We start from the raw sequence: 22,931 nt of genomic DNA, 5'->3' as shown, positions 1-22,931 counted from the left end.
TCATTTCAGTATACCCTCTACATCCTACATCCCTAACAATTTGTTTTACATATTCCAAACGTGGCTTGCCTACATCATTTTTTCCTTCTACCTGTCCTTCCAATATTAAAGCGACTATTCCAGGATGCCTTAGTATGTGGCCTATAAGTCTGTCTCTTCTTTTAACTATATTTTTCCAAATGCTTCTTTCTTCATCTATTTGCCGCAATACCTCTTCATTTGTCACTTTATCCACCCATCTGATTTTTAACATTCTCCTATAGCACCACATTTCAAAAGCTTCTAATCTTTTCTTCTCAGATACTCCGATTGTCCAAGTTTCACTTCCATATAAAGCGACACTCCAAACATACACTTTCAAAAATCTTTTCCTGACATTTAAATTAATTTTTGATGTAAACAAATTATATTTCTTACTGAAGGCTCGTTTAGCTTGTGCTATTCGGCATTTTATATCGCTCCTGCTTCGTCCATCTTTAGTAATTCTACTTCCCAAATAACAAAATTCTTCTACCTCCATAATCTTTTCTCCTCCTATTTTCACATTCAGCGGTCTATCTTTGTTATTTCTACTACATTTCATTACTTTTGTTTTGTTCTTGTTTATTTTCATGCGATAGTTCTTGCGTAGGACTTCATCTATGCATTGTTTCTTCTAAATCCTTTTTACTCTCGGCTAGAATTACTATATCATCAGCAAATCGTAGCATCTTTATCTTTTCACCTTGTACTGTTACACCGAATCTAAATTGTTCTTTCACATCATTAACTGCTAGTTCCATGTAAAGATTAAAAAGTAACGGAGATAGGGAACATCCTTGTCGGACTCCCTTTCTTATTACGGCTTCTTTCTTATGTTCTTCAATTGTTACTGTTGCTGTTTGGTTCCTGTACATGTTAGCAATTGTTCTATCTCTGTATTTGAACCCTAATTTTTTTTAAATGCTGAACATTTTATTCCAGTCTACGTTATCGAATGCCTTTTCTAGGTCTATAAACGCCAAGTATGTTGGTTTGTTTTTCTTTAATCTTCCTTCTACTATTAATCTGAGGCCTAAAATTGCTTCCCTTGTCCCTATACTTTTCCTGAAACCAAATTGGTCTTCTCCTAACACTTCTTCCACTCTCCTCTCAATTCTTCTGTATAGAATCCTAGTTAAGATTTTTGATGCATGACTAGTTAAACTAAATAAAAAATTATATATTAGTTAAACTACTAGTTACTATATTACTATATATAGTATAGTAATACTATATACTACAGTATAAGTATATACTATATACTTATATATTACTATATTACTAGTTAAACTATATAAAAAATTAATATTTTTATCTATAACCACTTTTATTTGTTATAAATATTTATGAGGATCAGTCAAATATAAAACAAGACTTGTTTTTAGCATTCATCAGTACAAAATAAAAATACAAATCAGTTTTATCATTTTTCTACATAGACTCTTTGAAGTGTACACACACATTTTTCCTGACATGTAAGAAGCTTGTGCATCCCTTCATAAAGTCTGGGGACGTATCACAAGCCAATTACGCATGAAGCGTCTACTTCATTGATATTCTGTCATTGTTATCCATTGAAGTAATTGACACTGAAGGAAGTCAGTGCTTCCCTCAGTTGCCAAAACAAAAAGAAATTGGCAGGGGATAATCTGGATTGTGTAGGGATGTTTTAAGGTTTCACAGTAAATTTCAGTTTATCCTGAGTGTGCTAACAATTGTGCAAGACCTAATGTTGTAATGAAGGAGAATCACATCTTTGATCAGCTGATAGCACCTTCTGTTCCTGAAGACATTTGGTTTTCACTTTATCAAAGAGCTGGCATTTACAGTATAACAGTTATGGAGAAAATCAATGAACAATATGCTTTTCCTGTCCCAAAAGATGACAGTAACAGCTGATGGACACGTTTTCACTTTTGTAGGGTAAGGCTCTCCTCCACTCCTATGCCACTCCATACTTGTAGATTTTGACAGCCATTGACCAATGTCTTATTACATGTGACTATGTAATTCAAAAAATATTTCCCTCAAAAAAAAATCTATTCAGAAGCCTTGATAAATTTCCTGTCAGGGCTATTTCTAATTTTGAGTCAAAACCCTAAGAAACTACCTCGCACAGTCCTTACGGAAGCCAAGTGCTTTGTGATAATGAAAGGGGCATTTCCATGGCTGATATCCACTTCCAAAGCAATTTCATCAACCATAAGGTGCCGACTGTTCAAGGAAGTCACAGATAGATAAAATATTGTCATCCATCACTTTTGTCCTTGAACACTGCAACTCATTTTCTACATCTTCAAGCCCTCCTTTAAATCAGACTTTGGCACAAGACATCATATCCCTAAACTGTGCACACAGTCTGGTTAAAATTTCAGAGGAAGAGGAAACGCCCTTATTCATAAGAAACTTCATGATAATACATTATGCAACTTATTTTTGAACTACTTGTTCTGACATTCTGACACGACACTACTGACAAAGAGATGCGAATGCTGAAGCAGGTGAAGTGTCTATCCCCTTCCCATGCATAGGTTGGAAAGAAATAGAGTACTTATTCAAAATGTAAGAAGTGCCCAGTACAGAGCCTTAATTGTATGCACTGGTGTTTTTAAAACAAACTCCTATGAGGCTACCACTGTATTGGGAAAGGCTTTCCCAATTGATTTAGTGGTGAAAGTTCAGGCAGCTATGTGGAAATTGCACAGAAGCAGGGAGGCTGAGGTATTTGGGATGCGGTACCAAGCTGGACTTGTACCGGAGCAGAATGGTGATCTCAATGCATCAGTTCTAAATTTCAAACAGTTGCCCATCTCCCGCCTGCAGAGAAGGCTTTACAGCCTCGCGATGGAAGTATTGCAGCAAGAATGGCACACCAGACTAAGGGAAGGTCCTTGTATAGATTTATACAGGATCCGGGGGGAATTGTATGCCTCTCCTTCGTTTTTAAGAGCAACGAGAGCCCAAGTGCTCTCCAACCATAAATTTAAACCAATATCTGTTTCAGTTCCGCCTGGCAGCTGATGAACGTGCATCTGTGAGGAGGTCCAGTCGAATGAACACATAATGTTCGATTGTCCAGCTCTTGGTGGGGTCAGAACTCAGGCCACCCTAAAACTTAGAGGTCAAGGAAAAAATTGGCCACTCACATGCGAAGAGTCAATGTGGCGAGAGCCGCATTGTCGGACCATGTGGAAGTTCCTTGATGCGATTGCTTTGTTCAACCAAGAGTTTGTCTAAGGGAAAAAATTCCTACTGCGCTGCTGTAGGAAGCTAACCGAGAAATATGGCTGGCTACCACCCAGATTAAGGCTCCAAGCGCTTTAATGGTGGACAGGTACTTGCTGGCATTCAGCGGCCTAGACATGGCAGCGAATTGCTGTCTTTGACAAGATAAATTTAATTATTGTTAATCATATATGGTTTAGTAGTTGACAGAGTGGGCCTACCCATTTTATTGATATATGACAAGTGGGTGGTGGGATACACAAGCACGTGGTGTATGGTATCACACTTATTCCATTCACGCTTTTAGGTTAGCTTTAGGAGCTAGTTAGGATACTGGTTGCTAAACTATTTCGAGGCTCAGTAGCCGTTTGTGGTATAGACATTTGGTCTTACAGTTAGGACAACCGAATGGGGTGGTGACAGGAGAAATGCCAAGCAAACCAATCCCCTTACCACAACTCCACAATCCAAATCCCTCTGCATCAGGCCACTCACGTTCATACAGGACCCATGAAGATAAAATATTGGCTTACATTTGATTGACCCTCATAAATACTTCTACAGAAATTACTGCTTCATCAAAAAGGTTTTTATAAAAAGAAAATTTATTAAAAAAATAATATTACAAATTATTAAAAAATTGATTAGTTAACTGTGAAAAGCTAAAATATTCTAAAACATGGTTATAACATATTTCAATGACTGAGATGACCTTTGTAATTTAAATGGTTAAAAATATGCTTTTATTTAATCTAGTTTATTACAGAAAAAAATTCTGATAAACAGAAAACTCTATGAATTTGCTCAACATAGAAAACAAATAAAAGCAATAGTGACAAAAATATCAATTTTTAATAATAATTGTATTTTACTGCTAGGTCAAAGTTTACTAAACTACTTTATACTTACGTAGGGTTTTGTTGAGCCAATACAGCTCTGGGTTCTGTACTGTTATATGGTACAAGTTCCAAACCCCACACATCAAGAGCACTATTTATTACTTGCACTGAAAAATAGCCACTGTCATCCATATTTCCTGAAGGTTGCTGTAACAAGAAAATATTTTAAAACAATAATTAAGATTGAGAAAATACTACACCACACTACTATTTAAGGAATTCATTTCTTATGTATTATTCACTAATGTTCTACTAACAGAAGTTTCACTAAACAGAATCTACTTTTTAAGAATATAATGAAACACATCTAACAAATAAATATTTTACAAAGAGTGGCATGTAGTCATACACGCAAATAAAAAAATGAACTTCCTCAGTATATGTGTGGATATATCATCAAGGGTACATGCACAAATGTGGAAAAACACCATAATCAGACGAGTCAAAAAATAAAATATAAAAAATAAAATATAAGTTTATATTAATATAAAAGAATAAATACATAAAATAATAACTATAATAATAGTGATGAAGATAATAATCAGCGAAAAATTAAATATTTTGAAAGTTTTAATGGAAATTATTTGAACACATATTATTTGTACATATAAAATGAGGATGAAAAAAATTAAGGGCATCTTTATTAGTAATATTGATTTAAAAAAAAAAAATTCAATCTTATAAAAACCAATTAATTTTTCAAGAATGCTAGGCAATTTATTAAAAACGGTGATTGATAAAAGAGAGGCATAAACTCTTGAGAAGAGACAAAAAGTAGTTCTCTGTTACCTGAATTAATAGATATTATTTTACTAGAAAAAAAAAACAATTATTTATTAGTAGCAAATGTGAAAAATGTATAAACATAAATGCATGGAAAAGTTATCATTTTTAATTTACTACATATTACTCTTTGTGATTTGTATTTGAATGTGATACACAATGATATGACAGCCCATTTTTCTATCCTGAAAGCAAATTCTGATTTTTTAAACATTTACAGGCCATAGTATTATATTTCAATGATATAAATAGATGTAATAATTAACTAATGATGGTGAAAAACTTTTAAGTTAAAAGGGGTGGTACGATTTTGTGAAATCAATTTGATCGTCTAATAAAATATTCAATTATTTCACCCTGTGAGCAACACAAATACTACTATACAGAAATACTACCATGCAATTACCAACAAACACATAATTATGTCAGTCACAGAGGCATAGTGCTATAAATTTAACCATATTAAAGTTATGAATCCAATGAATGATTTCGTTCAGTAATATAAAATTGTTAGTCCTTTTAAGTAATTATCTTTGGGTATAAAGACAATTTAATAAATAAGAAAAGTTAAAAAGAAGACACTGCCTTTGCAATCCAATGTGATTCTGAGGCTCTTAAAAAACCACTAAATTTCAGTTGCTGACTCTTTACAGCTGTTAAACGACTTTAAATAACATTTAACAATTGCATAAACTATCAAAAAAAATTGTTGTTTCTAAGGATCTCTAACCAAATTTCATGAATTCTAGATGCAAAGAGAAGTACACACAAATAAGCCAAGAATACATCCAATAAATAATGTCTTACTACTTTTAGATATGGGAAGATCTAAAAATATCATAAAAATTGAAAGGAATATTTTTTTTTTTGCTCTATGCCTTCCTCCAGTGTTGTATATTAATATAAACGCACTAAAACCTAAAGTGATTCCAATATCAATTCTTGCAAAAAATGCTCAGTCCTTGCAATACATATTTATCTTATAATAAATACTATTTGTATTGTGCCACTTCAATACAATAAAAAACCAACACCTGTCTATTTTCTCAACCCCGTCTTTTCCCATAAAATAATTTTCATCATTTGATATTATCACTAATGGTAAATTGAATTTTTTTTTTTTTTGAAAATAATTATGACTGGTAGTTTTATTAAGAAAAATAAATGAATTTTATTTGACATTGCAACCAGTAGTCGCGATTACAATGGACATGTACATCAAGGCATAGAGTCTATTACCTTAACCCCCATTATTGAAGCTCTACCATTACTACAAATTAGTACAATTTTTACAAATAAAAACACAGGATTACTGTTCAAATTTTCTTAATCTACTGCTGGATGCTTGGAAATGAAAATTCACCAACAAACTGTATGAAACTTTTGAATATATCATCCTTGAATGTCTAGCACGAAACATGAACTCGGCTAGATATGATTCAGTATGGTTCCATGTTGTACCACAGTGTTTTTCATTCTGCCATTTAATAAAGCCCAACAAACATTCTAACATGCTATGTACATGCTCTGCTGTTGCAATCTACAATATTATACTTTTGGTTAACCATCTCATGCACGAAACCTGTCACTCAAATTCATCGTGTCTATACACCTAGCATTCAGAATAAATTGTAGAACTACCTTTTATCCTATCTTTGATAATAATTTTAAGTTATTAGCCTCAACAATAACGGTTAATAACCTCAACAATAAAAAACTATTTTTTTCTCTAGATATTCCCCTGAAAATGTACTGTTGAGGAGATACTTAACAGTTTAGATACCTGCATTTGATTTTTAGCAAGTGAACAGACTCACCGATTTTGACAACGCATCCAGAACCACAAATTTTCACATTACCTATCTTTGCATTGGCAAATAAATACATTTCATAAACAAACATATTCCAGCTGACAACAGTACACTTACATATACTTAAATGGTAATCATAAAAATTGTTAGAGGTAAGCTCTTTACACCAACAGTAAATGAAATATGAAACCATTACAAAAGGAACCCGCAAACCTTCCGACCAGTTTCCCATATGGATTCCAGTTTTTTGCTTGTAAGATTTAATAATGCACTTGCAAAAATGATAGTCTGCTTTAATACAATTTCATTTCATGATGAATTTTGCAAACCTGATTTCTGGCAAGATTCTACCTATGCAAAGAGCGACAGCTCGTTCTCCTTAAGTATGAAAATCCCACAGCCTCATTGCGTAAATGGATGAAAAGAGAAAGTATACTAACAGGGTAACGTGCCTAATCAGTAACAGTATGTAACATAAGCAGAAATATGAATGTAAAACGCAGTGAAGTGGTTTATAGTAAAATTATCAAAATTATATTGCAAGAGATAATAAAAGGATAATTGTGTACCATCTGAGAAATTTTGGCAACCTCCCAATAAACAATATACTAATGCAAACAGCTTTTTTGGGAAGTGGACATAACAGATATCAGAAATAATAATAAGTAATTTAAGGAATCATGTTCAGTATCTCAGATCAAGACATAATATCATTATCCTGATCATTTTTATTATCTTAACCCCCTAGTAGATTGTACAATAAAATTAAATTTACTAAACGTACTATTAATTTTTGGTTTTGACTTCCAAAAGAATGGTTTTTGGCAGAATGATATAATGGTAAGATAGAAAGAACTGATTCACGGACATCCAGAGGGATCAACAAGATAACAGGCATGATGTCTTAGGTGACTATAATTTATTTCTTTATTAGATACTGTAATAAATAAGTTATGTAGACAAATCAACTGTTACTGAGTCGTGTTTAGGTCTTAATGTAATTATTTATAGTTTTATAATTGTATAAAATATCCAAGCCAAACAGCACAAGATTGATGTCTACTGTCTGAAGGCATATAGTAGTGTAGCACCCGGGCGGCTAGGGACTGCCTGGGCAGTTGATTGCCCGGAGGTAAGTATGTTGGCATCAAGCCATGGTTAGATTGAATTTGTGGTGATTATTTGTTGAATGTTAGCTGTCGGCGAAGCGGCGACTGCATTGCTGAGAGTATGGGTTAATATGCAGCCATGAGGTGTAGCGCCGTTTTGACAAGAGCAATTTTGGATGAGCAAACATCACCATCGACGAGATGACGACTGCACTGCCGAGGGCATGGATTCCATGCAGCAGTGAGGTGTTGTGGCATCTCAATGATGGTAGAAAGCAAGTAAATGTCATGCGGGACTCTGCGATGGAGCTGAGTGGGAGTAGGAGGTCTGTCCGCCTCTCCCTGGTAGACCAGACCGGAGTCCATAAATTAACCTACGTCTGGGATTATGAACTAAGTCTGTAGTCCACTAAGGGAACCAGGACTAAAATTTGCCTCGAATCTGTGAGAAATTTACAATAAAGCGGCTCACTAAAAGTAGAACTAGGCATGGGGTTCATGCTTCCACAAACTCGGTTGGCTAGTTCAGAGGGCAACGTAGGACATTCAAGATGTCCGGACAAGGCCTATGGCAAAGGCAAAAGCTGAGTTTAAGAATCACTGATGTAAATGTCTACCAAGGCATTTACATCAAGTCATAGTAATAAGCCAGGCCTCATTGGCCTGTAAAATGTGGTAAAATGTTAGAGGGTGAAAGCCGACTCCTGTTTTGCCCATCAGGGCTATGATCAGGGGGGAAGGGTGTGGCGACCGGAAGCGTCACAAGGAGGTGTGTCTTCCCCTACAGAGTTGGGATGATGTTTACTGTTTATGCTACGTTCTTCCCCCTTTGTTCTGGGAGTAGTGAACAACCGTACACTAGCCTAGGTTATGAGTCATATATAAGAAAAATTTCTTTATTCAGGTTTGTGTAAATAATAACCAAATGATGTATCATTCTAAATATTCAAATGTAACATTAAATCTCTATTTATACAAATCGTTTTAGTTTCATTCAGAAACTAACTTGTTTTTGTGAATGATTCCGTTATAATTTATACTATATTTGTAGTTAGAACTTGTCCAGTTAATTGTGTATATCTAAAGAGTATAAGATTATCGTCCAATTATAGCTATATTTGAGTTTCAATTCTTTAAGTTCTTTAAGTCTTTAAATGAATTTTTAAAAGTAATTTATTCGCATTAAATTACTAAATTTTTGTCGGCTCTATTCTTATGGTAGTGAATTGATTTTATTATTTTACAAATTATGTCTTATTTACGTGGAAAAGGCATTCACCATCAAGGGAAAGAAATTACACACAATATTTTTAATTACAAGTCAGGGGAAGCTGCACTTGTTAAAGATTGGATCGGTACATTTTACAGTAGGTGAGTGGAATCAAAGCATAGGGCTAAATGATTTAATTTCCAGATAACCAAGATGGTTGATTAAGAGTGTACCCAATGTGTTGAACAGTCAGCACTCAACATGCTGAGAAAGACACCATTTGAATAGAGAAAATCTGTATCTTGGCAGCTGTCAAGATATTATGGTGGCATCCCGTCACACCCCCACCCCAATTTTTGAACAGCACCCCCAGGCCCTTGAAGATATTATCATCTGATGGGTACCAATCAGAGTGGATGGGGAATTATCATGGAGTGGTCAAAATAAATTTTCAGAGTGCTAGGACTGACCATTTTCAAGATATTTGCGATTTTTGTCCAAAAATTCAGATCTGGTTAAAAAGTACTACATTTTCCTAAAACTTCAATCACTACTGTACTGTATTTCTAGTTAACAACTGTATATCCTAATATATATCTTGCTTAAAATTTCTTTCACTAAGAAAATATACATGTAAATGAGGATGTATAAATTCAAGGGAATTTTTTTTTCACGTAGCAACTTATGGGCATCTTAGCGACTTGACAATGTTGCTAAGATGTGTTGTCATCAGCAGCAAACCTGTATGCAAAATTTCAAAGCAAATGGATAAGCAAAAGTGTTTCAAAATTCGACTGAAAGGTTCCATATCATGAAACTCACACACATAGTCCAAAAGCGAGTTAATAGAGTGGTAAAAATAAGTTAGCTAAATATTTGTGAACTGTTTTATTCGGTTATAAATTTATTTATTTTTTTATATTAATATAAGACTAAAAATAATTTTAAAATTTATGATGTGAATTTGTTTATTGATTGGAATACACAGTAAAAATACTAAAAAAAAAAGGATTTGTACCCGTAAATTAGTATCAAAACATTGGTTAAATTAAAAAATTACTTTAAGATAAAAAAATTTATACTGTATATATACTGTAAAATTTATTATACTGTATGTATACTGTCTTCCATGAGTAGCATATTATAGCCCCGTGCTATCTAGGTAACCATCGCCTAGATCAGAACTGTGCTAATTCGGCTTGGATAAGCTATATCAAGAAATGTTGCAGCATTTGGGTAACTCTACTTGTGATACCAAATATATAATCTATCAGGCAAGTTATACCATTGTTTGGAAGTTAGTACTAATTAATACTGCTATTCTGTGATACTACAGGAGCAATATATAAAAATTATTACAGCATAACCTAATAACTTTGTTGTTATGATTTAATTAACACTACACCCCACAATTTGTTTAAGTCAATAAAACAAATCTTATACAAACATAATACATCACTGTAATCTCACAGAGGTTATTACTGAATATTTTACCAACAGGAAAAAATAAATATCTTAAAGTAAATTTTCTAAAAAAAATCTTTATCTTAAAAGTATGGAATTTTTATGCAGCTTGTATACTGTCTAGATTTATCATATGAATAATGAATTTGATTGTTAGGTATAGCTCCTCACAAAAGTAATGGAACGATTTTTTAGATTCTGTTATCTACAGCATGAATGCATAACAGTTTGAATCTTAACATTACGTGAATCTAATAAATAAGTCAATTCTATTTATAAAACAATATCATAAATAAACTAGAAAGAGCTTCAAAATCTGTACCTACTATAAAACACACTTTTTTCTTGGCCACGGATATTGGTAATACATTCAATATCTACCACATGTCAAACATTGTAGTTACAGATTCTTAAATGAAAAACAGTTCATTCTCAAAATGGATAGCAATTCTCAAAAAAAATCAAACATCCAATACTAGTGAAAAGTTAGGTAGTATCTCACTGCATTATTCACTAACGATAAACAACATAATGAGGCTGATTACTGCTTATCACCAAGCTCACTGAAATGCAGCCCTACAAGTAACATCCTTGTATTGTTCACCATATATGCAAGCTAAAACTGGACATCATTAAGTTTAGGGAAAACAACTCTTGACTAGTCCTTCTTGTATCAAGGTCTTTTTTTTAATGTAACGAAGCCATAAGACTAGAACAATATTGTCTTTTTAAGTTCAAGTATTAGAAAGCATTGATGAATATTAGAAAACTTATTGCAAAAGATTAAAAAAATATGAGCACAATTCATACCTCAAGGAAACGTCTATAATCATCACTGTCAACACCAGATTCTGCCATTCTCATTCGTTCCTCATCATCCATTAACTGACCTAGTGTAGCTAAATCCACTGGAGTAAAATACGGCCCTTGTAGCAATGCATTTAGGCAATGCTGAGCACATAATGAACCTTCTTGCTAGAAACAAAAAATGAAGAATATCATGAATGCTATTGAATTTTTTTTTTGAAGATCTATACAGTCCAAAAAAAAACTATTACCAAAATAGAAAAGAATTTATTTAACGGTGTACAGAAATCACAAGAAATTTTTTAAGTAATTATGTTGAACTGGAATCCACAAATACTACATTCTTTTCTACTGCGAGTGTAAATATAACTTGTTACACCAAGTGACAAGTCAAAATGTATGTATTAGGTTACAATTTAAGCAGTTTGGCATTTAATGTTTTACATTCTGCACAGCAAGGCAGAATACATGGAGATAATCCTTAGCAATACATACAAATAATAAACTTAACATATTAACTAGTAAACCTCTTTACATCCCATTCCACTATTTTAAATTAAATAATTTTGAACTTTAATACAATTATAAATGAAAAATATAACCATATTTCCTCGAATAAAAATCAGTCGCATATAACACACTAACAGAAATTAATTATTTTCAAGACACACTATTGTTTTCACAGCAAGTAATACCAATTTATGGATGAATTGACTAATACTAACATCAACAGAGCAGTATCTAACAACTACTGCAAAAATTCAGGTAGCCTAGTTCCACTAAAATATTAACACTTTTGACCAGTTACGTGCCTTATTTCACATTCAATTATCGTAAAATTAAAACAAATATATAACTCAATAACTAACTTGACGTATAATTAAAATAAGTACAAAAGTATGGAAAATAAATTATTCGGGAATAAACAGAATGTCATAAAGTAAGGTTATAAACGGTCAATAACAACAAATACATCACTTCATCTCGTTACGAGTACAAGGAAAACATGAATTTCAACATCAACTACTTTTTACCTTCTCATGAAATATTGTCTCCATGATCAAGTGAGCTAAAAGGCAAAGTTTCTTTTAAAAATCTAGAAAACGATACACATAACAGAAGAAATACAATTTTGGAATAATTCACATTGCTACCACTTCAACAATATTCTTCAAAGTACTGTCGCTACGTATTTGCTACTCGTAAATTGCGTCGGTAGGTAGCGTTTATTGCAAAATTAGGAGATGAGGTAATTTTGCTATTTCATTCAGTTCCGAATACGGATAACTTATTTTTAAAATACGTTCTGCCCACGCATTATTCATCAAATACCGTGCCGTAAAGGGAATGTTATGATAAATACAAGAACCGTTTGCTGAGTGCTGTCAGATCACTTGTCTTCTTTTATGGGAAGTATTACAGAATAATTCAAACTACCAGGAAAATTTTATAAGAAACCGATTAAAATGTTGTTTAGAAGAACTAACACAAAAAAGAACTGCTGATGATGTTGAGAAATTTATATATTTGTAGTAGTACCACATGCCGAAATTCTAACCAAGAATTAAAGAAAATAAACATTCTATAATGCATTCCAAAGATAACAAGCCATCCGATAATTTATAATGTATACAAAGTTGAATATAATTACATACAAACAAATGTACGGATATCCATTCAATTAATTGTATGTCTTTGACTTGGTGGCGCCGTGCATGGAGATAAACCTTAGCAATAAATACAAATTTTAAATTTAATGTATTAATTATTTATTTATTAAATACAATATTTGACAATTTATGAAGACATATCATTCGGTTGATATTATAATTTGTAAACGATAATTCCATTGCATTCTCCCTGGCGGCCGGGATAAGTATCAAGAAAGGTAGATTTTGTGGTCAGTGGTAATTCAACAAATTTTGTGTTGTGCTGTTTGTGATCATGAAGGTTACGTTTATGTTTGTGTAGTTTGAAAGCGAATTTTACTGATTTTTCTTTGGTAATTATTGAAATTAGTTTTGGATTTTGTTATCATATTGATTTGTTATGAGTACTGTATAAAGATCACCATGTTGTGTACTATTTATAAAATTCTGCTACGAATCTTTTGCGGAATGAAACGAAAATAATATCTTGCGAATTAACTTTTCTACGCGTTTAAACAAGTTTGGAAACTGAATTTCTAAAAATGTCTAGATACATATTTTTTTCTAGTTATCCTGTTTTCCGTATATTTGATAATCATTAATGATTTGATTTACTTGGCTGATATTTTTCTTGAGTATGTACGTTGTCAAATAGCTAACTAACGCCTCGCGAGTTATTTGTTTTGTTACTCTGAAAATCATTAGTACGATTGAAATCAATCAAACCTAAATTTTATTTAGTTATCAACAGTGTATAATTTTTTTTCTATCAAACTACTGTGCTCATGCTTTTTGTAGTTTCATGTTGTTTGAATTAGTATAATTTTAATAACAAAAATATTTCTTTTAAATGAAAGAAGTACAACTAAAATAGTCCTCAAAAAATGACTTGGATGTTTTATTTTTAGGCTTGTAAAATTTGCAATTACTCATTTGCATACTACTTAAATTATTAGTAATGTTACTGTTAATTGCTTGAACAGCTTATGATTTTTTCATTTTACCAAAAATTAATAATTTTATTTCAACAAGATATAAAAATCATATTTAACAAGTTAGTACTCTAGACCTTCGATCTGACAGTAAGATGTTTTGATCTCATAACTCAACATCAGGAATAAGAGTTCAGTACCTGTTTTTAAGTCGCCAATGATATTGTGGTGAGACTAAGAATAGAAATTGATTTTGCCAAGAAAGTTGTTTTTATATGTTCTCTTGATAGCAGACAACTCCATAGCTCTGCTAAAGGGATGAACAAGCAAATCTGGTTGCAGGATTGCCCATAAATTACCAGACCAGTGCCCTTATGTGACTTTGAAGGAACATGGTTGTTTCCTCAAAGTTTTTATAAATAATAAATGGGATTTTCGCAATGTTGGCAACCATTTAATAGTAAATAAACATTACGTTACTGACTTAGAAACTGATTTGAAAATAATTGAAGTCACAAAAGAAAATAATAAAAATTGGACATTTTAGAAAAATATCATATATATAAATATAATCAGAAATTCAGTGTAATCAATTTGCAGACAGAGTTTGATAATGATATGCTTATCAAAGCTGCTATACATAGCAGCAGTTTTGTCAATATTAGGTAAAGTTTATATGGTATTTGTACAGTGCTATATTAGTGGCTGGCCACAAACATGTTTATAAAAAAATGTAATGTTTAGAGATTTTTTAATTAATTATTTGACTGCCCAGGTCTTATTTACTCTTTAAGTGAAAAGAATAAAAAATATTACCTTTTTGTGATCAGTATAAAGCGTTTAATTTAGGTAGATATTTGAAATTTCATTTTTTTATAAGGAAAGCCTTTTAAATTGTAGATCCTTGCGCTTCTAATATTTATAAATTGCCTTACTCAAAATATAAAATGATCTCATATATCAGAACTTAATTTATTTTATAAAATGTAGAAAATTCTGTTAGTACTTCAAATAAATCATTTATTAGGTAAACTGTTATCATCTAACCAAATTTATTATGTTTCTTTTTTTTCACTTGGATGTAACTATACAATATCTATTGTAATTTTACTCAGTGTATACTTTTTTTATTAGCAAATAGCCTTAAAGGTTTTTATATTCTTACATTAATCTACATATAAAAACTTATTGTTTATAATAGATATAATATTTTATAAAGTTTGATTAAATAACGGTATCAAAATTATTATGTAAAAAGAAAAAACAACCAAAATTGCAGAAAAAATTTTTTTTTTAAATTGTACAGAATAAGCATTAAAAACAAATCATGAAAAAAGTTTATATTTTTTAAATCAAAATATTTTCATTAAAAAAATCTATAATTCTGAACAAAAAGTCACTGGTATCAATCTCCTTGTTCATAGTCGAAATCATCTTCATTAACATCATTTGTAATTATTTTTTGCTGCCCCTGATTTTAAACTGCCATAGAATAATTGCTCATCATTACATAGATCAAGGTAAAGAAAACTCTTAATTTCTTTAAATTCATATTTTCAAGAACATTACACAGGTCAACAAAAAAAAATAATAATAATTTGTAATCGAGATAAAAATTACATGAATTAGAATGTATTTTTTTTATAGGGAATCTTAAAATAAAATCAGTTTTTCTTCACCACCCTCAGATTTTTAGTTATGACTTTAAAATACTGAGAAACTTCTTAAATAATGAATACAAAAATAATAATAATTACAATTAAAATTCCTACCTTTATTCTGTAGACATTTATGTTAATCTTAATTTATTTTTTCTTATTTTCCTTCTGTGTTCACTGAAGTCTTCACTTTTTATTTTCTATTATGATGAATGACTATTCATCCCATCTGTCATGATTACGTTGTTCCATCTCCAATATATCTTGGTAGTACCTTTCTCCTTGTTCGTTGCTGATGTCACCCAAGTTTAAAGGAGAAAAGTCCAAATGAGAATGTAAAAAATGAATTTTCAGTGACATTCTGCAGTCTAAATTTTTGCATTTTACTAAGAGTTCATAAGCTCTTCATTTAATGTCCAGTTCAGACATTAGCTCCCTAACATCATGGCAGGAACAAATTAAACCGTCTCTTCTAATGTATTTTAATAAATTTTAATTTTGATTTCTATATAATGAAATTTTAGTATCCATGTTTAATAAATTCCATTCTTTAAGACGTGAACCTAGGAGCTCTGCATGTTGTTTCTACAAATTACGAATTCGGTTGCTGCTCAGTTCCGCTTGTGTGATGAGGTGAGGTTCAGTATTAGATTCTCCTGAAATGTAATTAATATCTATTGAAGTTGAGGATTCATCAGTTAAGCCTTCTGAGAATCAGAGATTTCTTTCCAAGAAATTGGAGCAATCTGAATCGGTAAATCAACACCATGAAGTACTGATCTCATAGCTGAACGAACATTTCAGTATGCAATACTGGTTTTATTGTTTGAATTGTAACCAGTAACATTTGTTAAGCAAAAACAGCATTCATCATAATGGTTAATGGGCTCTCGTCAAATCATAGTTATGCCAAAAGGTAAGTGCTCTTTTTTTCCTTTTAACCATTGGGTTAATTTAATGTAGCACTTGATGCATGCTACATGTGGAGCCCAGGATTTATCTTGGTCTCCCAAGGGACAGTCAAAATAATGTTTGTAAGCAGTTTTCAGCAGATTCAATACTGATTTTCATTACTTTTCATGGTGAATTTTCCTCAAACATAAAAAATATTTGGAGAAATTTTACAAGCTCGATTTTTATTCATTGTAAAATTCAAAATGTTTCAATGAAAGAAAGTAAACTGAATTATTATATAAATACTTAATTATAAAAATTAAGTTTTAATTTATAGATATTTAATTAAAAATACTTAAATCAGTCTCTAATTCATTGAAATGTGTATTTTGAAATACTGCCAAAACAAAAATACACGTACAATTATTAATGTAAAATATTTTGTTTTCTAATCTATAGATTATAACAGCATTATATAACATTATATGAGCTTGACAGTTTTCATAAGTTTTATGATATATAATTTTACAAACTTGAAATATTTCTTTAGGTCAGTGAGATATAATCTTTCATAATTTCAATTACAGTGTTAATATGGGCAATATCCATTAATCATTTTATTTATTAAATTTGTCTGTTGTGGTATCTGTTATTCAAATTTTTCTCATAGTTTTCTTTAATAATTCCAATTTAACAGTTTTCTTTTATTATTCGTGGATTAGCATACTTACCGTTTCTGACATAATTTATATAATATTTAATTATATTTAATCTTAAAAAGTCATCAGATGAAATTAAAGTTAATTTTTTTACAGGAACCTGTAGGAGTGGGAGTAGCCTTTAAAGTAAAAAAATCTAACTGCAAAGTGCACAATGTTTTTTATTAGACAAAGATGTATTCATACAGATAAAATTGCATCCTCACTATCTTTTTTGAGGCTTGCAAAATCAGCAAACATCAAAAAGTTGTGTTAACATGAAGAAAACAGCCAGTGGGTGTAGTCGTAGTAAACCCCCTCCAGTTCGTAATTATCTCTGTGGAAAGCCAAGGAATCAAACGCATCTTGGGGTTGAAAGATCCCCTTTCCATACCCCACCCCACCAACTTACCGACAGGTTAGTATAACTTTGAATATAACTTTGTTTCATTTAGAATGTATGGAAATTTTTATTAATCTTTTTTAGTTGCATTTTATGTTCATTCAGTGGTTCTATTAATATATTTTCTTAACAGAGTAGAATTTTTAGTGTAAATTATTCTGATTTTGAACTAAGCTTAATAATTTATCTAAGCCGTAAGTAAAATCTATACTATATTAATTATAATGTAAATATTTATATTTAATGAAAGTATTTTATTATTATTATTTATATATTAACACTGATTATGATATATGATTCATATTAACATCGAGCCAGTTTCAAATCTTTTAAGTGTTTTAATTTAAAAACTATGTTTTAGTATTTTGTTAGATAATTTGGATTTTGACTTTGTTATTTTATTGCCGTAATGATACCTTATTTCTGTTGTTGGAGAAATGTTAGTGATCATCCAGTCTTATCATTTTGTATATTGTTGACTTTGAAATCGGGTAGCTGCTTTAACCATGTGTATCACCATCCCATGGGTGAATTGTAAGAAAGATAAAATCAAAATTTGTAGTATATGCAATGTTTGAAGTCTTAATGCAACTTAATGTTATTGTAATTCGGTGTGGTTAAGATAAAGTTTGCCTACTAAAAATGAAAAAACCGATACATATGAGATTTGCCAAAAAAAAATAGAATTTGAATTTTTATCTGGAAGTTTTTGTTTATTTCTCTGTATTGATATTGTACCTTTTAAAGTAGACCCCAAGACGTGCAGCATACTTATGCCAGCATTTTTTCCGATGACTTAGCAACTTGTTCTTTATTTAATCTATCATCTCAAATTGTTATCCTTTTAATGTACTCTTAATCACTGGGAAGAAGAAAATGTCACAGGATGCTGTGTTGGAGATTGCAGAGTCTGTGGAATTAGTATATTGTTATTTTTGGCAAATATCACAAATGAATAGTGGAATGTAGTCAGAACATTACTGTGGTGCAAATTGTTTGCACACGTTTGTGGAAGTTTTCTTCAGATTGTTTCACTTAAATACATGAAACCATTAAGTAGTATTACTTGTTATCTACACAACCTTGTGGTAAGAATTCATAATTGACAATACCATTGTAATCGGAAAAAAACAATAAAGAGATTGTTAACATTCAGTCAGACTCTACTAGTTTTTTTTGTCTTAATTCTTTCTACAGCTGTAGCATGCTGCAATTAGTTTCATATTCAAAATGTTGGTCAAAATTGTTTCACATGAGTCAAAAGAATCCCATGTCTTCAGCAACATCATTAACAGTAATTATACAATTATCGATCACAATGACCTTTATTTTGTTGATATTTTCATTGGTTGATGTGATAGGATGTTCAACTCCTCTGTCGTCTTCAACATGTTTACAGCCTGATTGAAACTGTTTGTATCATTCATAAACAGTTTCTTTCGACTTAACATCCTCTCCAAAAGCCTTTTGTAACATCTTCATCTCTTCAGTTCACTTTATTACATTTTTAGTGCAAATCCTGTTTCATCATTTTTAAACAAAATAAATTACTACTCATCATAAAATTCATTTTAATAACTCGGCTGCCAATTTTGAAATATATATTTAATGTGGCTGAAAATATTGATATAGATTATAGACAGTGCTCCCATCGCGTAGGAAGAATTTCGAACTAGAAAAGATATAGCATACAGAACTGAAAAATTCCCTTGTACTTTTTTATCATAACTCATATATTGCAAAAGAATAAACATGATTGTGTACTTCCTAACTGTTAAATCACATCCAATCCCCAAAATTTTTGTATTACAAAATGATTTGTTACTAGGATGCTCATTTTCATATCATAGCCATCAAGTTTACTTTTTTATATAATGCTTAACTATTTCATACAACTTATTTAAATATGTGTTTTTGAATTATATTAAATTAGAATTGGCAACTAGAATATTTTAAATTTCACCCAGCTGTTTCGTCAGTTAAAAATGATAACTCAAGGATATAATTTTTTTGTGTATAATTTGCCAAAAAGAAACTCTTGATTCAAGGCTGTGGGTAATCAAAAAAATGTGTATTAAATATGTTATAAAGCACTGATGAATAACTTCAGCTGGAAAGTCTTCTAAAGGTGGTAAGATTTATGGATCATTGGTTTTAATTAATTGGCATATAGTTTTTAGAACTTGTTTACTATTACTCATTGCTGTTACTGTTTACTGTATTATTTTCTATTACTTGTTTGTTGCATTACTCATTATTATCATTAATTTATTTTGTTTCATTAATATTTCAATATTCATCTTTGAAATAAAGTTAACCTCGGATTCAGCTTCACTACACGCTGTTGGTATTTATTAATGGCTGTTAATCATAGTAGTATTACTAATAATATGAAAAAAGATTATTAGCAAGTATTTTTAGTTGATAACATCCTTTTCTTTTTTTTCTTCCTCCCTTGCTTTGTCCGTTATTGTATATATATATTTTAAACATTTATCATCTTTTAGTCTCATTTAAAGTTAAACCTCTACTTAATTTCACAATCTCTTTTCCAAGTGTCCAAACTACCTTTTAGTAAGCTTTATCATGAAAATAAGATAACTAATATTGGTGTATTTCATTATATCATAGTGGTTCTTTGTAATCTTCTCTATTTCACTGAACTTATTTATACTGATCTTTAATATTTCCTTTTTGCGATTGTTATTGTTTATTGTATTTTAAATTTCAATGTTCACTTTAGTTTCAGTTGAGTTTCAGGGTTTAATTTTATACACTTCTTTTCGCCCTGTGAAATTTGTTTTTATCAGCATAATGAAATGTTAAAAATTTTAATTTACAAATTTAAAGGTTAACTCGTTTTCTAAATACATCTACTTTCTAGAGATGTTTTTGGAGCTGAGTTACAGTATGTTTGTCAGTAATGTTATGAGTGATACTTGTATTAAAGTGGTTAAGAAACTTGTATCATTTAGTATAGTAGTTAATTTAATTTTTATTATGCTGGTTCATTTAATTTTTATTTTTTATGTATTCATAAATTTTATTTAAGCATAAAAATCTAAATACGATTAGTTTAACTATAATTGCATGGTGAGCAACATAAAACCAAACCCATAGTGAAACTGTTACCCAACACTACTAATGAAAGACTCTCACACAACTACTGCAACTAGTGGATGTATATGATACTACTTATTGTTGCTGCCATTTGTCAAGTGGTTACGGGTCAATGCAGTATATATTTTATTGCAGTGCAGTTCTTTTGTATAAAATGCCTTATTCTGCCCAGGAGAGGATAGCTATAGTTGAGGCCTATATGTGCTCTGGATTGCTTGAAGAATCACTTCAAGTATTCGTAGAAAAATTTCTGAGTGCCTTATCCCAGTGAAGAGTAGTATACACGATTTAGTTAAAAAATGGCATCTAATCCCCACAATATGGATGAACTGAAGGTGAACATTCAACGAGAAATTAATGCAGTTGATGTTTTGCGTCTGAAAACTCTCAGTATGATAAATCAAGCACAAAAGTGCATTAATGCCCAGGTTGGTCATTTTGAACATCTTTTATAACAATAAGGTAAATAAATGCAACATTTAAATTACGTTTTATGTTGTTATTATTTAATTTATCCATATCATTCATAAAATTTCATTCCAACATAACCTACCTATTCTGCAGCAGTTACGTTATGGGTTTGGTTTTATATTGCTCACCCTGTATTTTGCCATAACAGCACCACCTGCAACACAATAAGGAAACTGCTCACAATAGGTCTAAAAATATCTTCTGGAAACATACACCCACTTTTTTCTCTTTAAACCACCAGATGTAATGTTTTTAATAATTGTTGTTGCTAAATACAGTGTTAATATTTTATAACCTGAACATCCTTTCATTTTATCCAGTTAGTATCAAGAAGTCATAGTTCATGGATTTCTGTTGTCTCTTCACTATACTATCTCAAACATTTTCTTCATCTCTCTTCCTTTTTAGATCGCCCTGTATACAAACATATTTTTCTTGATCTTCCTACAAGTTTTCTTCCTAATATTATATTTTTAATTAAAAGTTTCATATCTATATTATTAATTATTAGAATGTCGCGTTTGTTTACCAGTGATTGTACACATAAGCTGAACTTGAATTTTTTAATTTGATTTATTTTATAACTATAATTTGATTTATTTATTTTATAAAATGAATTCAAACTGCCTCTTTGCTTAATTCCCTCTTCTATTTTAGAAAACACATATTTTTTACCATTCATTCTAATCAAACCACAAACCCGTTTATACATTTTATTTGTGTTTAATTTCTGTTAAGTTTTTGAATGCCAGATAAGTATTCCTTCTGCTATTTGCTCTCTTTGTTTTGTTTTGAAAATTTCTAGTTTTTAAGTTTTGGTTCCCTTGCTTCCATAGTACTTTAGTTTTAATGTTATATAAATTTCTTAAATAGTGCATAATAAATTTATGTAATTTTTCAAGATGCTTATTTAAAATTCTACTTTTATTACAGACTTGTCAGTATGTCAGAAAATCCTGAGATTCAAGAATGTGTTGCCAATATAGCTGCTCTCCATGCTTCATCGAAAGAAGTAACTGATTGTATGAGTGGTTGGCTTGCATTTATGGAGGTTAATATTTTATTTCCTTCCAATAAAAAAATGTTTTCATTATTTAAGTACTGTATAGAATTTTTAATCAGAAGTAGTGGGATCAGGCTAAATGTCAAGTAAGTGAAATCTCAGATAACCTCTGGATACTCACTTTCAAGTGATAAAAAAGAGAATTTTTTTTTAATTAAGAGATAATTTATATACTGAATTTTTTTATGACTAAAGCTAATATATAAATGTTTTACATACCCTTTTCTATATTTTATGTGTAAAAGTGGTATGCAAAAGAAATGTTTATAATTATGGAAACTATTTATTCCATTGTTTCATTGGAATTGTACAGTACTAGAAACTAAAACCTTTTAAAACACAAGCTAAACCAAATTTAATTTATTTATACATACATCCATCACTTTTTCAACGTTTACTTCAAATCATTTTCAGCCATCATCAGTAAATAGTGTTTTCACTTCGGTATCAGCTGATATTATTGCTAGAACTTTATTTAGTTTTTGAGGAGATATGTATTCAAAAAGTAAATTGTCATTTTGTGTGTTTTGTTATGACAAAAATGCATCACATATACTTATTTTTTCCTAAGGAATTTATTATTTTATTTTATTATTTAATTCAATGTTTCTCTACCTGTGGGGTATGTCCCCCTAGGGGGAGGGGGGCATAATAACACTAAATGGGGACACGAGCATATAAAAAAAAAAAAATTATTAAAATAATTTCTTAATT

The 22,931-nt window shown here is 30.8% G+C and overlaps 2 protein-coding genes across 4 annotated transcripts in view; one reads left to right on the top strand and one right to left on the bottom strand.

The window, feature by feature from the left end:
- The window catches only part of LOC142328634 (ataxin-3-like), a 49,716-nt gene extending 37,070 nt beyond the window's left edge, over positions 1-12,646 (bottom strand). Inside the window, exons 1-3 of one of the 3 annotated variants that reach the window (XR_012757319.1) lie at positions 12,364-12,646; positions 11,333-11,497; positions 4,156-4,292 (exon numbers count right to left, since the gene is read on the bottom strand). Coding sequence is in view for 2 of the 3 variants with exons in the window: in XM_075372487.1 (XP_075228602.1) it covers positions 4,156-4,292; positions 11,333-11,497; positions 12,364-12,387 (326 nt within the window). In the remaining variant the exon portion in view is untranslated. The remainder of the gene's footprint in view (positions 1-4,155; positions 4,293-11,332; positions 11,498-12,363) is intronic. The other 2 variants (XM_075372487.1, XM_075372488.1) reach the window with 2 other exon arrangements.
- A 550-nt stretch (positions 12,647-13,196) lies between these two features.
- The window catches only part of LOC142329295 (uncharacterized), a 35,363-nt gene continuing 25,628 nt past the window's right edge, over positions 13,197-22,931 (top strand). Inside the window, exons 1-3 of the mRNA XM_075373741.1 lie at positions 13,197-13,331; positions 17,278-17,578; positions 22,088-22,205. Of these exons, the coding sequence (XP_075229856.1) occupies positions 17,439-17,578; positions 22,088-22,205 (258 nt within the window). The 5' untranslated portion in view covers positions 13,197-13,331; positions 17,278-17,438. The remainder of the gene's footprint in view (positions 13,332-17,277; positions 17,579-22,087; positions 22,206-22,931) is intronic.

This window comes from Lycorma delicatula, chromosome 8 (genome assembly GCF_047948215.1).
Source record: "Lycorma delicatula isolate Av1 chromosome 8, ASM4794821v1, whole genome shotgun sequence".
Lineage (NCBI taxonomy): Eukaryota > Metazoa > Arthropoda > Insecta > Hemiptera > Fulgoridae > Lycorma > Lycorma delicatula.
This window is presented reverse-complemented; position numbering and strand designations above follow the sequence as displayed.